The sequence below is a fragment of the Canis lupus genome, chromosome 19 (assembly GCF_011100685.1).
Source record: "Canis lupus familiaris isolate Mischka breed German Shepherd chromosome 19, alternate assembly UU_Cfam_GSD_1.0, whole genome shotgun sequence".
Classification (NCBI taxonomy): domain Eukaryota; kingdom Metazoa; phylum Chordata; class Mammalia; order Carnivora; family Canidae; genus Canis; species Canis lupus.
This window is the reverse complement of record NC_049240.1, coordinates 27,129,807-27,143,291: the sequence shown is the minus strand read 5'-3', so window position 1 is coordinate 27,143,291 and position 13,485 is coordinate 27,129,807. Positions and strand designations below refer to the sequence as shown.

Below are 13,485 nucleotides of genomic sequence, written 5' to 3'. Positions count from 1 at the left end.
AGCTTTTATATGGTATCATTAAATAAGCATAAAAATGAGTGTATCCTGTCCATTTTATTTTTTTTTATTTATTTTTTTCATTTATTTATGATAGTCACACACACAGAGAGAGAGAGAGGCAGAGACAGGCAGAGGGAGAAGCAGGCTCCATGCACCGAGAGCCTGATGTGGGATTCGATCCCGGGTCTCCAGGATCGCGCCCTGGGCCAAAGGCAGGCGCTAAACCGCTGCGCCACCCAGGGATCCCCTATCCTGTCCATTTTAATGGCTTCAAAGTATCCAGTGTGGTTGTATCGTAACTTATTTTATCATTTCTTTATGATAAATATTTTCCTAATAAATGATTTTTCACTCTTAGAAAAAAAAAGCTGCAATGAACATTTTTGAGTTTTGATTTATACGTTTTTCCTTTTTTTTTTTTTTTTTTTTTTTTGATTTATACGTTTTTCCACTCGGAAAATTATTTCTATTTCATAGATCCCTAGCTTAAAATTGTTAAATTATCCACTTTTCTATTTTGATAGATGTGGCCAAATTGCTGAAGGGACTTAGGGTGTTACACAGACAACAAAGGGATCAGTTCAGAACTGGATACCTTGACTCTGTGGGGGAAATGATTCTCTGCCCGAGGAGGAAGATGCAGAACTCACCAGAGTCAAAACAGGTCCACACAAGGAGATGTCAATTACAATCACTTTTTGCACAGAGCTTGCTGGAACCTTTAGCCAAGAGCAGAGGGCTGGGATGGACCCCTGTGATGCTAAGTTCCTCTGCAGTTCCTTCTCCCTGCCTTTGCCATATCTGCTGTGTCTGGTGCCACTTCTAAGGTCCAAGGGGATGCTCTTGGCTAAACAGAGAAATCCTAGCATCTTCGCACTTTTTTTTTTCAAAGTGTAGAAACTTCATCATTAAGAGCAAGAAGGAGGAAGAGAAGAGCAAGTGGAGAGGGAAGGAGGAAGAGAGGAAATGATTCCATCTCCTTTGCAAATCTGCTTTTCAGATTTTCGGTGAAAATATCACAAACAAATATGTATAATACAGTTAGAATGCACTAAATTGTAGCTACTTTTGCTGGCAACACTCATTTTCTGGATGTGAAATGTAATTTATCTCTAAGTAACATTTTATTATGTAATGAGATGATGAAATCCTGAATTTGTCAGTTATTAACTATACAGCCTAAATCATTTATCCTCTCTGGGCTTCAGGTTCCTATTTTATTTAAAAGAAAGAAAAAAGAAGAAAGGAAGAGAGGGAGGGAGGAAGGAAGGAAGGAAGGAAGGAAGGAAGGAAGGAAGGAAGGAAGGAAGGAAGGAAGGAAAAGAGGGATAGAAACTAAAGCAGAAGAAAGCAAAAAAAACCGACCGCACTCCCGTAGAATGAAGGAAGGCGTGTAATGTCCGTCAGCTCAATCCAACGACAGCAATATCACCTAAACGAAAAGAAAGAAAGAAAGAAAGAAAGAAAGAAAGAAAGGCCTCTGTGGAGTTGGGGAGTACTGGCTGAGTTAGCAGTAATTTGTGCATTGAGCATATGTGCCATGAATTTGGTTCTCAAAAATTTGTAATAATCATTTTTATTATTTTCCCTACTTTTTACAGTATCTTAAATAAAAGGTAAGAGGTAACATTTATCTATAGAAGTTAAACTAATTTCTAAGAAAAAAAAATACATACATCTATGTCATAAAATACATAGCAGATAGAACAACCAAAGGTATCATTCGGCCATTTAACTCTAGGTGAAGTGAGGAAAAAACAAGGAAAGACCCTTCCCCCCAAACAGAGCTGCCCTCTGAAAGTCACTAGTGAAAATCACCATGTAATGGATCCGTCTGCCCGCAGTAGAAATAAACTAAGAGATTGCTTGTAAATGTGTAACTGAAGAATTTGTGAGCTCCAGGAACTCCTGCCAAGGTGACCCACGTGTAATCTCAGGGAATGCAGGGTTGGAAAATGATTGCAAATTAGTAAACTGAAACCTAGTCAATTGAATTGTATCTTGTGTGGAGAAAGCCTGTGTGAATGGAATGGGGACGGTCAGCCAGAGGCCCAGGAGGGCAGCTCAAGGACTCAGGGCCGGTGCCATTATCCCAGCACTACCTGGAAAAGATGTAGGGACTACCTGTGAGAAGGAGCTGTGTCCCCATGTGAGAGAGCCCCTCTCTGGAGGACTGAGACCAGGAGACTAGAGGAGCACCATGGTTGCTACAGCAAAGATGGTTGCTACAGCCAAATCCTGGCCCCCTACTGGCAAATAATGGACCCTGGGAAGTTTGGTCATCTCTATAAGGTTCCATTTCCTCTTCTGCGCAAGGCAGGTGCTGGTTACAACATTGTCACAGGGATGTTCTGTGGATTAAATGAGATCATGTGTAAAAATCTATTTTTATCTATTTCATGTGGCCAGGGAAAGGCAAGAGGCAGCTTCCGCGTGCACGTTCAGTGATAGAAAGCATTCAGCTGAGCCACAGAGCCAGCAATAGGTTCTAAGAATAGCAGTCCTAGACTCAAGCCATACCTCTAACCCCTGGATCATTTTTTTTTTTTTAGAAAGAACTGTCTGTAAAAGGCAATCATGATTTAAATGAGCAATTTATTGTCCACTTTATGTTAAATATTTCGGAAATGGGCTATACTTGTAAGAGACTGAGACCTCTTATCATAAGGAGTTTTTGAGCAATGAAGTATGAATCACCACACTGGTAAATGTGTTACTGGGAGTGTTATGGAGGAAAACGAGAGTAGGAAGACAGCAGTGAGATTGGCAGCAGGCAGCCAGTGTAGGTAACCATCACCAAGGCTCAGGCAGAGAACCTGGAGCTCCCTCAAAATACAACTGAGGCCGGGAGGGTGAGGATAAGGCAGCTGGACAGAGCCACATAAGACAGGTGAGCTTGGTGGAAGTGGTCAATCAAGAATGCGGGAGGAGAGAGGAAAAGAGGAAGGGAAGATATGTGTATGTACAGCCTCAGCCAGTGGAGCAAGGGGTCTCATCCTTCACATAACATAACAAGCAGGAGGGCAGATCCCTGAAGCAGCAACAATGGGAGGGGGTTGGGGCATATTCCTTAGAGGTGACTGCTGACATCCAAGGCAAGTGTTCAGTAGGCACCTGTATTCATCGTGTGTGTCACAGGGAAGAAGGCAACATGGTGAAATGCTGCTACAGAGTAGAATGAGTTAGGGGCTAATGTGTCCATGGAAGTTAGCCATTCAGTAAGAGGGCTTGCCCTGTCTTGAAAGAAGAGAAGGCGGATTGTGGGAGTTGAGGAGGCAAGGGAGGAGCAGGAGAAGAGGGAGAGTGCAGACAGTTGTGGTAAGAACTTTTCTGGCACCGCTAAAGACTGCCTTTGTTCATATCCAGAGCAGGTTAATCAAATCATGCCTCCAGAAATCTTCATCTGTGGTAGTATTTTTTATATTAATTTTATGCTCATAAAATCTTGAGGGCCATGGTAATATCTTAATAATAAGATAATATTGGGTAGACTTTGTCTGTCTTCATACACCAAGACCTGATTATGTTTTCCCATCTATTTGAGGAAAGCCCTATGGTTTCAAGTTTCTAGAATATTTATAGAAGAACTGTAGTTTCCAAAATGTTTAAACATTTGAAAAATTGTGTTGTTTTGTCCTTCATGTTCCTTATCCTGGGAACAGAAAACAAGACTCCAGACATTGTCTGGTTGGGGTAGGGTAGAGAGGAATGGATATGACCTCCTGGTTTGCACTTGTCTATGTGACCACTGTCAATGCTTGCACTTGCTTTTTTTTTTTTTTTGCAATCAAGTGACAACCAACCTTTAATCTAATCCCCTAAATCTTTTTTTATCAGGAAGTCTTAAGAAGGAAGACAAAAGGGAAATAATTGCCTTAACCAAAGTTAGGGTAGAATCACTGGCAAGCATCACTACAGTACTTCAGACTTGCAGATTTGCCTATGGGCATCTTACTGTCATTCCTCCCTTGCAGTCACAGGAAGTGGAGGACATCATGTCACCCACTCAAGGGAAGGCTGTGCAGACTGATTCACTTAGATTCACACAGGGGCTTCAAAGGGTGCTAGGGTTTTCAGTTTTTGAATAATTTGCTAGGTTTTTACTACCTTGAGCGTAATGTGTTTTGTTTTTTACTTACAAGTGACTAAAAGAAATAAGGATAGAATGAGGAAACAAAAATCTTTCTTGACAGGCTCAGTGACCCAAGTGACTCTACTAAAAGAAGCTTACAGAACCAAAATTAACCAAAATTTTGTTAACTTAACCAAATTAAGTTAACCAAAATTGATTGGTTCATGGAAAACAAATGGCAGCATGTGACTTTTCGCCACATTTTACTCCAATGAATCACTAAAGAAATCAGCAGCCCCTGTTTTGCTCAGCAATCCTGAATCTGGTAATAACGCAAGATGCAGATAGTTAAAGGAAAAGGAGAACACATTGCTTCTGACATGTTTTTCCATTAACTCATGTGTGTTTCCTGAGGACCACATATGTCTATGCTTTGTATGCTTGGAGCCGCCATAACCTGGTGTCGACAGGTGTCTGTGACTGGCCTCTGCTCATTCACACCAGCGGCTAGGTTCCCTTTCTTACTTTTCCTTTAAAAATTCTTTTCATTTCACATTTTTATTTCAAGTTTTACAGGGAATTCCAACAACTATTTATTGAATTCCCACATTGTGTTAGTATGTTAATAGTTTTATCGTTGTTGTCTTCTTTAATTTATACAATATCAAAGTGATATTATCCCCATGTTAGAGATAAGAAAACATAGGCCAAGAGTGACTTCACTGACACTCTATAATAAGTATGGTGAGGCACATGGATTCAACTTGTAACAGTCTTGTCCAAATGGCAATGTTTTTCCACTACATATTAATCATTTCTGCACTTAATCAAATACATGAGTACCTAGTACCCTTAGGAAGAATCTTATATATTATTTCAAAAGAGGACAAAATCCATAAAGTGTTTGCCCTTGGAAAAGCAAATTCAAACAAAAGAGAAAGGAAAACAAGTTAGTGTGTAGAAATGTACAGCTGTTGATTTCCTGCTTATTAATAGGTACTACCCTGATTTGTATCACTGTGTATCATCTTATACGCTAAAATCCACCATCACCATCCACTCCCCCAAATATTCCACCCATTGATGCTTTGAAATGTTTGAATCATACCTGTCACTAAGTTGAATTAAATCCAATTTTGCTCTTACTGTGACCTTAAGAGCATGAATAAAATATGCAAAGACTCTTTGACGCCTAGGTTGTCTATGAGCCGAACACAACCCTCACCTGCATCTTATTGCCCAGTGCAGTGTTGGCTCCCACTATGTATATGTTTTTTTTTTGTTTTGTTTTGTTTTTTTGTTGTTTTTAGAATTTAAAATCCATTGTCAAGATTTTAAAACTTGAGAAGTTTTATATTAATATTCCAGTCCGAGTCACTTGTTTGACATTCCTGAATGGCATAATTACTTGTTACTAATGGATATCATCATTTCCCTTTAGCCAGAACAAGTATTTTCTACCAGTTTTCTTCCCTCTATCTCTCTTTTTCTCTTCTTCTCTTTTTCTCTCTCTCTTTACCTCTGACAATGAAGGTATATGTCAGGTTCCATTTATTATCTAACTCAAAGCTGGCTCACTCATTTTTATTACTCATCTGGCCCCTGTAGGAATTTAAGTTTGTATCCAAAAAAAAGTATTTTTGGTATTGTGCCTTGCAACATCAAACTAAATATGAATTTTTTCACTGTTACATGGAAAAGATTTTTATTCTTAGAATGCTATTTGTATATCCCAACACTTTGACATAGGACATCAAATTGATTCAGACAAGGTGCCATAGTGTGTAAGGGAGGCAGTAGTTAGCATTGATGGACAGACTTCAGAATCTCCCATTTTCACCTTGAAAATAAAAATGGAGAGGAAAAAAACCTAGAGCAGTGTAGTTTCTTCAGGATTACATATGGGTTTTCTTTACTTTGACTACTTGGAATTTACTGTAAATTCTCTGCTTAAAGGATATTGAAATATGAAGACTAAAATTTTATTCTATGTCTTTGTAACAGTCATAGTTGTTCTTTCAAACAGAAACAAAAGTCTTATTTCCTGATCCTTTGAATGGCCTCTAAATATAGGTACTCAAATAATAGAAAATGGATAATGCATTTCTTTACCATTTTGGTTACTTGACCTGAAGGGTACATGTGCAGGTGAATATTTCATTTATTTATAGCCAAGATGAACTGATATGTTTTTCTCCAAATCTCATGAGCTGGATGCCAAATCTTAACATTTAATTTTCTACAATGTTCTGTGTAGTATGAGATCTCTAATACAGAGTAATAGCTTGATGCATAAAAAGATGGATTGAATTGCCTAAGGCTACAGAAGGACAAAGATAAGAACTAAAATGAGTGTTGCCACTACCATTTTCAAGCATTTTCCATAGATCAGGCACTATTCTAAGTGACTATGTGATCTCATTTAATTCTCTCAAGAACTCTGTTATATAGACTTTATCACCATTTTAAAATTGAGGATGCTGGAGAATCTCAGAAATAAAGTGATTCGCCAACCTAACATAGCTAGGAGCTGGCGACTTGGGATTCCAGAACAAATCTATATGCTTCTGAAGCTATGTCCCAAGCACCACATCACAGTACTCCTGCAATGCTTCTCCAGTTAAGAATTTGAGATATTATTTTCTTGGGCTCTAAACTCAGAGTTGTGAGGGATATGTAAATGACAATGAAATATTACACTGATTTCGAGTGTGTGTTGTTTTGTTGATTTCTTTGTGACTACAGAGAGAGAATCAATATGAATTTGCTCCTTTATGTTCTTGTTATCAAATTGCTACATTATATGCTTTGCCCTGAATATTGGTTCGTGGTGCTGTGTCTCCCAATTCCCATGTACTGGCAAGATGAACCATCCTGTGCTTAACTAGGGCTGTGTGGGTGGGGGGTCCAGGCCACTCTGTGCAGGTTTCAGGCCACCTCATATGATTCAGTTCAACTTGTCATTTAAATTGGTAGCATGCCTAATGGATAGAGCATGGAAATGAAAACGTCCCATCATCTTTTCTAGCAGGCCATCTGATGTTTGGATGAGTAAAATGGAGCAAGACAGAAATGCGAAGTTCACCTTGCCCAGTTAAAAAAGCTTTTGGAGAATTTTGGTTACCATTTCAAGACTTGCTGTTATGTAATACATTTTGTGTTCTTCCCCTTCTTTTAGAAATTTCAGTCTTTTATTAGTCATAAGTTTCAAATTATTATGTCAGAATGATATGTTAGCTCATAACATATAGGCATCTTCATATATATATATATATATATATATATATATATATATATACTTAGCCATGGCTATTTTGTATGTTTGTTAAATTTAGACATGAGGCAGATACCACGTATGTGACCAAGCCCCTGACCCTTGTGCCCTGTGAACTTAGGCATTGTCTGATATATCTTAGACTCAGTTTTCTCATCTGTGAATGAAAATAATGGTACCCACTGCACAAAGGTATTGTGTGGGAAAATTTACTTGTCCCCTAGTATATTTCTGGCTCAGAATAGTTATTCATTCAATGCAGGTTTCTTATCTATATTTTTATTCTCTCAGTTAAATGGTACGTCTTTACCATGAGTCCAAAAACATAGCTTTAAAAAAGGGAAAAAACAATAGCTTCACCCATTTATTTCTAACATTTTTTTTTGCCAAAAGGTGACTAGTTAGTTATCTATTTGCATAATTAACAAGGACAAATCATTCCCCAAATCTTTAAAACATAGAGCAAAATATAGAGCAACAAATCGATAACTCTAAAGACTTGTTTTTACCTAGAGTTAAAAGGTGCTAAGAAACATCCCCAGCTGATTAAAACCTGTAGGCAGGTGGCTGAAACAAGTCCTGGGAGTGATTTCAAGTAGGATTTGTGGCGCCCATTTCAAGTTAGTTACTGAGATAGCCAATCTCTGTGGAAAGAGAGATGCTATTTCATGTTACATCAGCGCTGCATGGGGGCAGGTAGGGTGCTGTCAGCCTCAACAAGCAACAGCAAGCTCTGTAAATTACCTGTGTTTCTGGAAAGATGTAGGGAAAATGTGAATTCCACCGGATTTTGGAAGCTGGCCAAGGGTTTTGTGATTGGCATTCCAGTCTTTTGCATATGCTTATGAGATGAAAAGCCTTCTGGTTCCCCCTCCCTGGCCTCACCCTGCTGCTGCAAGCACCCAAATCACCTTTGAAAAAAGGAGTCTTGGTAAAAGAGTCCCTACATTATCCACATTTTTTCCTCTCTTTTCTTAAATTTATGTTTTTCAGGACAAACGATACTGGCTTTCTTTCCTTCAAAGACCACTTGCCTGTCACTCAGATAGTTATCACCGATACCAACAGATCAAACTCAGAAGCTGCTTGGAGAATTGGTCCCTTGCGTTGCTATGGAGACCGTGAGTACTAAATCTAAAGAAGCTTTCTCTCTTCATTACATAAGCACAAGATGTTTTTATTCTCTTATCTCTTTTCCCTGCAGTGTCCCTCAGTCTTGAAAATTATTCACATGTCCAATGCTTTTCTATATCCCATTCTAAAACAATGAACCATTTTTTTTTCATCCAGGGCACTTCTGGAATGCGGTATCATTTTATACAGAAGCTTCTTACCTCCACTTTCCTACCTTCCATGCGGAATTCAGTGCCGATATTTCTTTCTTCTTTAAAACTACGGCTTTATCGGGCGTTTTTCTAGAAAACCTTGGCATTAAAGACTTCATCCGACTTGAAATAAGCTGTAAGTGCCCTCATTTATTAATTTAATGTAATGTCAACAGAAGAAGTTCAAGTCTTGTCTTTGCCACCAACAACTAGTACATGTTGATACTATCAAATTAATGTCTCTGGAAATCTGTAAAATTAGCCATGATAACTTCTAGTTCTTTCTAATGCTTTTTGTTTTATTATTACCTATTAACATTTAATCTTTCTCTCTTCAAAATAGTGCATTCCTCAAATTTCCATAGATACCTACAATGTCTTTTCCACACCTCAGAAATTTTTCAGTGCAGTTTCTATGGAAAGCTTAATATATTATTATTATTATGCATTCTGTTATGCATATTTGGGGTCTACTTTTTGTTGTACTTTTGCTCTGAAAGTAATTTCCTGATTTATTTCCCACCTTTGGAGGGTGTGACTACCCAATCAGAATTCCCATTGTTTCTCTACCACTTCACCCTAAGCAGTGGTGTATCTAAAGAATTTGACACCAGGATATGGATCATTTTCTAATATCCCATCTCTTATCTACAAGGTTCTATTCAGTAATGATCATAAAGTTAAATGAGGAATAATAGAAATGCAGATAGCAAACTTGTCCTTTGAACTCCCATATGTAATCATGCCAATAAAAAAATTCCAGTACAAAAAAGAAGACATGAATATTTTCTTGTCTGAATATTATTTTAGTCTTTTTTTAATAAAAAGGGCAAAAACATACCTGTACATTGGTTTGTTCCTTAATAATTACATTAACATTTTTCTTCCTTCAAGTTTACTTCTGCAAATTTGTAGTTGACTTCATCAAAATTAATTGTCTTCCCATGTGTGTGTTCAAAATATAGTATAATCACATTTGCCCGTCTATCTTATATCGATCAAAAGATACTTCTACAGGGCAGCCTGGGTGGCTCAACGGTTTAGCGCCACCTTCAGCCCAGGGTGTGATCCTGGAGACCTGGGATTGAGTCCCATGTCAGGCTCCCTGCTTCTCCCCTCTGCCTGTGTCTGTGCCTCCCTCTCTCTGTGTCTTTCATGAATAAATAAGTAAAATCTTTAAAAAAAGGATACTTTTACAATTTTAAATTTAAAATATTTTTTCACATTAAGCAACAGACATATAAATTTTAAGAAATGTTTTAAACATAAAGATAAATTTGGTAGATATTCATAAAAATATTTTATTTTACAATAAATTCCAGGAACTGCATTTCTTTCCATGTGTTTTCTTCAAGATCAATTCTAGCAACTTTTAAATTTGTCTGCAATCAATAAAAAATTCAATAAGATATTTTCACCAGAAATTTCATCACAGATTACTATCCTATTTGGTAAAATATTATGGAGTTCCTAAAGGTTTGCAGTGTGTGAGCTCCCTTTGGGTGCAATCTGTGTCCACAAGCCCTGTGATAATGTGTGTTCATATGTGTCAACAGATTTGAGTTAAACAATGATAGCACAGTAATTACAAAAATGAGAAATCAAAAATTGAATTCTTACTCTTAAAGCTAAGTCTATATATTTGAATCTGCATGTTTAGGAGCCAAAGGTATATCTGGAGTTTTTTATATTAACTTACCTCTTGAATATATTTATTAAGTGGTAAGTAATAAAATGTGCTATTTGAAGCTTACATATACATTATTAAAGATTCATACTGACATCAGCATTTGTTAGAACTTAGACCAACAAAAGGCTTTTTTTGGTAGAGGAATGTTTTTTCACTGATACTGTTTAGAATTCCTGGTGCGTGACAATAATAAAAGCATCTACCTTTAATTGCTTTTGCTGATTTTCAGTTTTCTGCACTCATTATCCACCTCCCCCCCTTATTTCTTTTACACAGACAAATTGCTCCCACCATCTTGCCCTCATTATGCCCATGGCCATGATCACTTATGCTTGTCATTAGATGTCTCATTTATCTGTGTCTAAACGGAGTTTTTGATAGTTTGATGGAGGCAATTGACCCATACTATGATAATGATGTGATGTGACTTCATGAAATATCCTTAAAAGCATAAGTAATGTCTTGGCAACAGGAGCTTGGAAATTTGAGAGTTCCAGAGAAAGACACAAAAGCATTGCTGGAGGAGATGGTGGAGGTGTTTACACCAGACCCCTGCAAATCACCAAGTAGCAAGTGTTCCTTTTGCAGTTACAGCACAATATATACAGGGAAAGAGATCTCTTTAATTCATAGTTTTAACCTCCTTTTACTCCAACTATTTAGACTATTAATGGGAGGAAGCTTCTGTGGCTTTAGTGTGAAATAAGATCTCTCCTATCTAAGTTAACCAGGCTCTGAAAATGTGGGGTTGAGTGCCAACCATTGCATAATATGGATATAATAACCTCAATGTAAATTTAATAAAAATCAGGCCCTAAGGCCTTTTGATTCATTAAAGCAGCACAAATGTCATGGCATATTATCACAAGGTAATGAGCAATGATTTAGTGTTAATTACATTTCAATGTCCAATTTGTTTGTACTTTCTGGTACTATATTTTGTCCTCTGGGTTATAAAAAATGATTTAAATGAAGGCGGTATTAAATTTGATGAAAATTTAAAAATACATTGATGTAATTGTTTGTTGTACCTTTTTTCACCAGGTTTGAGAACATATAGTTTTTTGAAATTTTATGTAAAAGTTTTAAAGCAAGACATCATATTTTCCAAAATATTTTATTATTTAAAAGGAAAAAAAAAAACAAATTAGAAGGGATCCTGCATTTCTTATTGAAAGCTACACTCATCCCATGCTTTTTCTGCAGATAAAATTTTCACCTTAAGGGATTCATAACAAGATACTTCTGTAGATCAGTTACTTACGAAGGAAATGGCCTTTAAAAACATGAAGTGGCTCAGAATAGATTCCTCTTCCATCCTCAAGGAATGTTCCTATCTAACTATCTGAACAGAAGCTTCCAAAGTTGATATATCCATATTGTTCGACAGGGAATAAGAAGTTTCCATGAAATTTTCAGTCCATTTTCCACTTCCAGCTAAGATGTGTGAATTCTGTAGCCTTGAGATTAGTCCATATTCTAAGAGAAACAAGACATTTCACAGTGTCAAGTCTTAGTGGGTCTGTTTCAAATGAGACTGAGGAAAAAAAAAGAGCTGTTTTGACAATTATCTAACAATTGCTGTGCAGATGGAAATGGGTATTTTGGAGTGGGTGAGGAGAAGCAGAAGGGAGTGGCTGTTGAGAGTGTGGTGTAGTGGAAAGAGCCTATAGCTTACAATCCCAGGTGGATTCAATTTCCATTCCTCTAAATTTGTCAGCATATTCTTCATCTGTTTAGTGCTTACTTATGCAAAAATGGGATTTATGACATCCATATGCCAATCATATGTATTTGGCTGCAATTAAAAGAAAACATGATCTGAACTACTGGACACAAGGACAGGAATTCACCAGGATTGTGACATGTGACTAAGTCCAGAATTGACAAGACACTTTATTTCTGGTTGGATTCATCAGTTTTATAATGTTATCTGTGATTTATTTCCCTCCTTACACCGACTCCTGAATATCTGCTTCAGTCTGAAACTAGCTCTCCTCCAAGGGAGAGCTGCATTTCAGTTGAGAGATGAAATTCCTCATGTGCAGCTCACCTGGCCACCTCTGACCAATGCCTCTGGCTGTGGAAGTAAGATTGCAGACTAGTTTTGCCAGGGCCCACCTTTATATCTGGCAAGGGACCTAATATGTCCTAAAATCTATAAAGAGGGAAAAATAATTTCCCTCTTAACTTCTCTATTCTTGGCTGTAACCCCTGCAATGAGGGTTACATAACTTCTTTATGAGAGAAAAACAAAAAGAAGTTTACTAATATGCACACATTGTGTGAACATGAGAAATGGACAGAGAAAAATGAGTAACTCAAAGAAGTGGCTTAGAACTACAGCTTATCTGTCAACAGAGAATAATAAATTTGTGGAGAAATTATAGACAAAAAAAGGAAGCTTTAGGTTTCTAAGAGTAGAGATAAAGGCTAGTTAGTGAAGTTTGTTATGCAGATTCCTCTGGTGCCAATAGGGTCTATAGTTGTCTAGACCCTATCTCTGGACTGATAGGGTCTACAGTTGTTTCCAGGCAATTAATTTTTGTCCTTCTGGTAGACAGGGGAGGAGAGGAGAGACATCTCTGTAACTTTATATACTGCTTTATTTTTTTTTAAGATTTTATTTATTTATTCATGAGAGACAGAGAGAGAGAGAGAGAGAGAGAGAGAGAGGCAGAGACACAGGCAGAGAAAGAAGCAGGCTCCATGTAGGGAGCCCGATGTGGGACTCAATCCTGGGACTCCAGAGTCATGCCCTGGGCCGAAGGTAGGCACTAAAGCGCTGAGCCATCCAGGGATCCCCTATGTCCTACTCTAAATAACAGGGGGAGCACAGGGAGTTTTCCTTGCTTCTGCTTCTTCTCAATTGCCTTCAGCTCAAAATCATCCTGAGATTAAAGTAGCATATTTTGGAGGGGTATATTCTGCTAGCCTTCAAGACCATGGAAAAGTGAATGAGATAGACATATATATATGTATATATGTTTATTATATGTCATATATATCATTTTTGTGGATATATATCTATATATGACCTATATTCATACATGTCATATATATGATATCTATCTATGATATACATATATATGGAAGGGGGATGGGAGAAAGAAAGATTTGAGTT

General features: G+C 37.5%; 1 protein-coding gene across 1 annotated transcript in view; it reads left to right on the top strand.

The window, feature by feature from the left end:
* CNTNAP5 (contactin associated protein family member 5) overlaps positions 1 to 13,485 on the top strand; it is a 785,909-nt gene that overhangs the window by 651,585 nt on the left and 120,839 nt on the right. Inside the window, 2 exon segments of the mRNA NM_001048108.1 lie at positions 8,340 to 8,467; positions 8,637 to 8,807. Coding sequence (NP_001041573.1) covers positions 8,340 to 8,467; positions 8,637 to 8,807 — 299 coding nt within the window.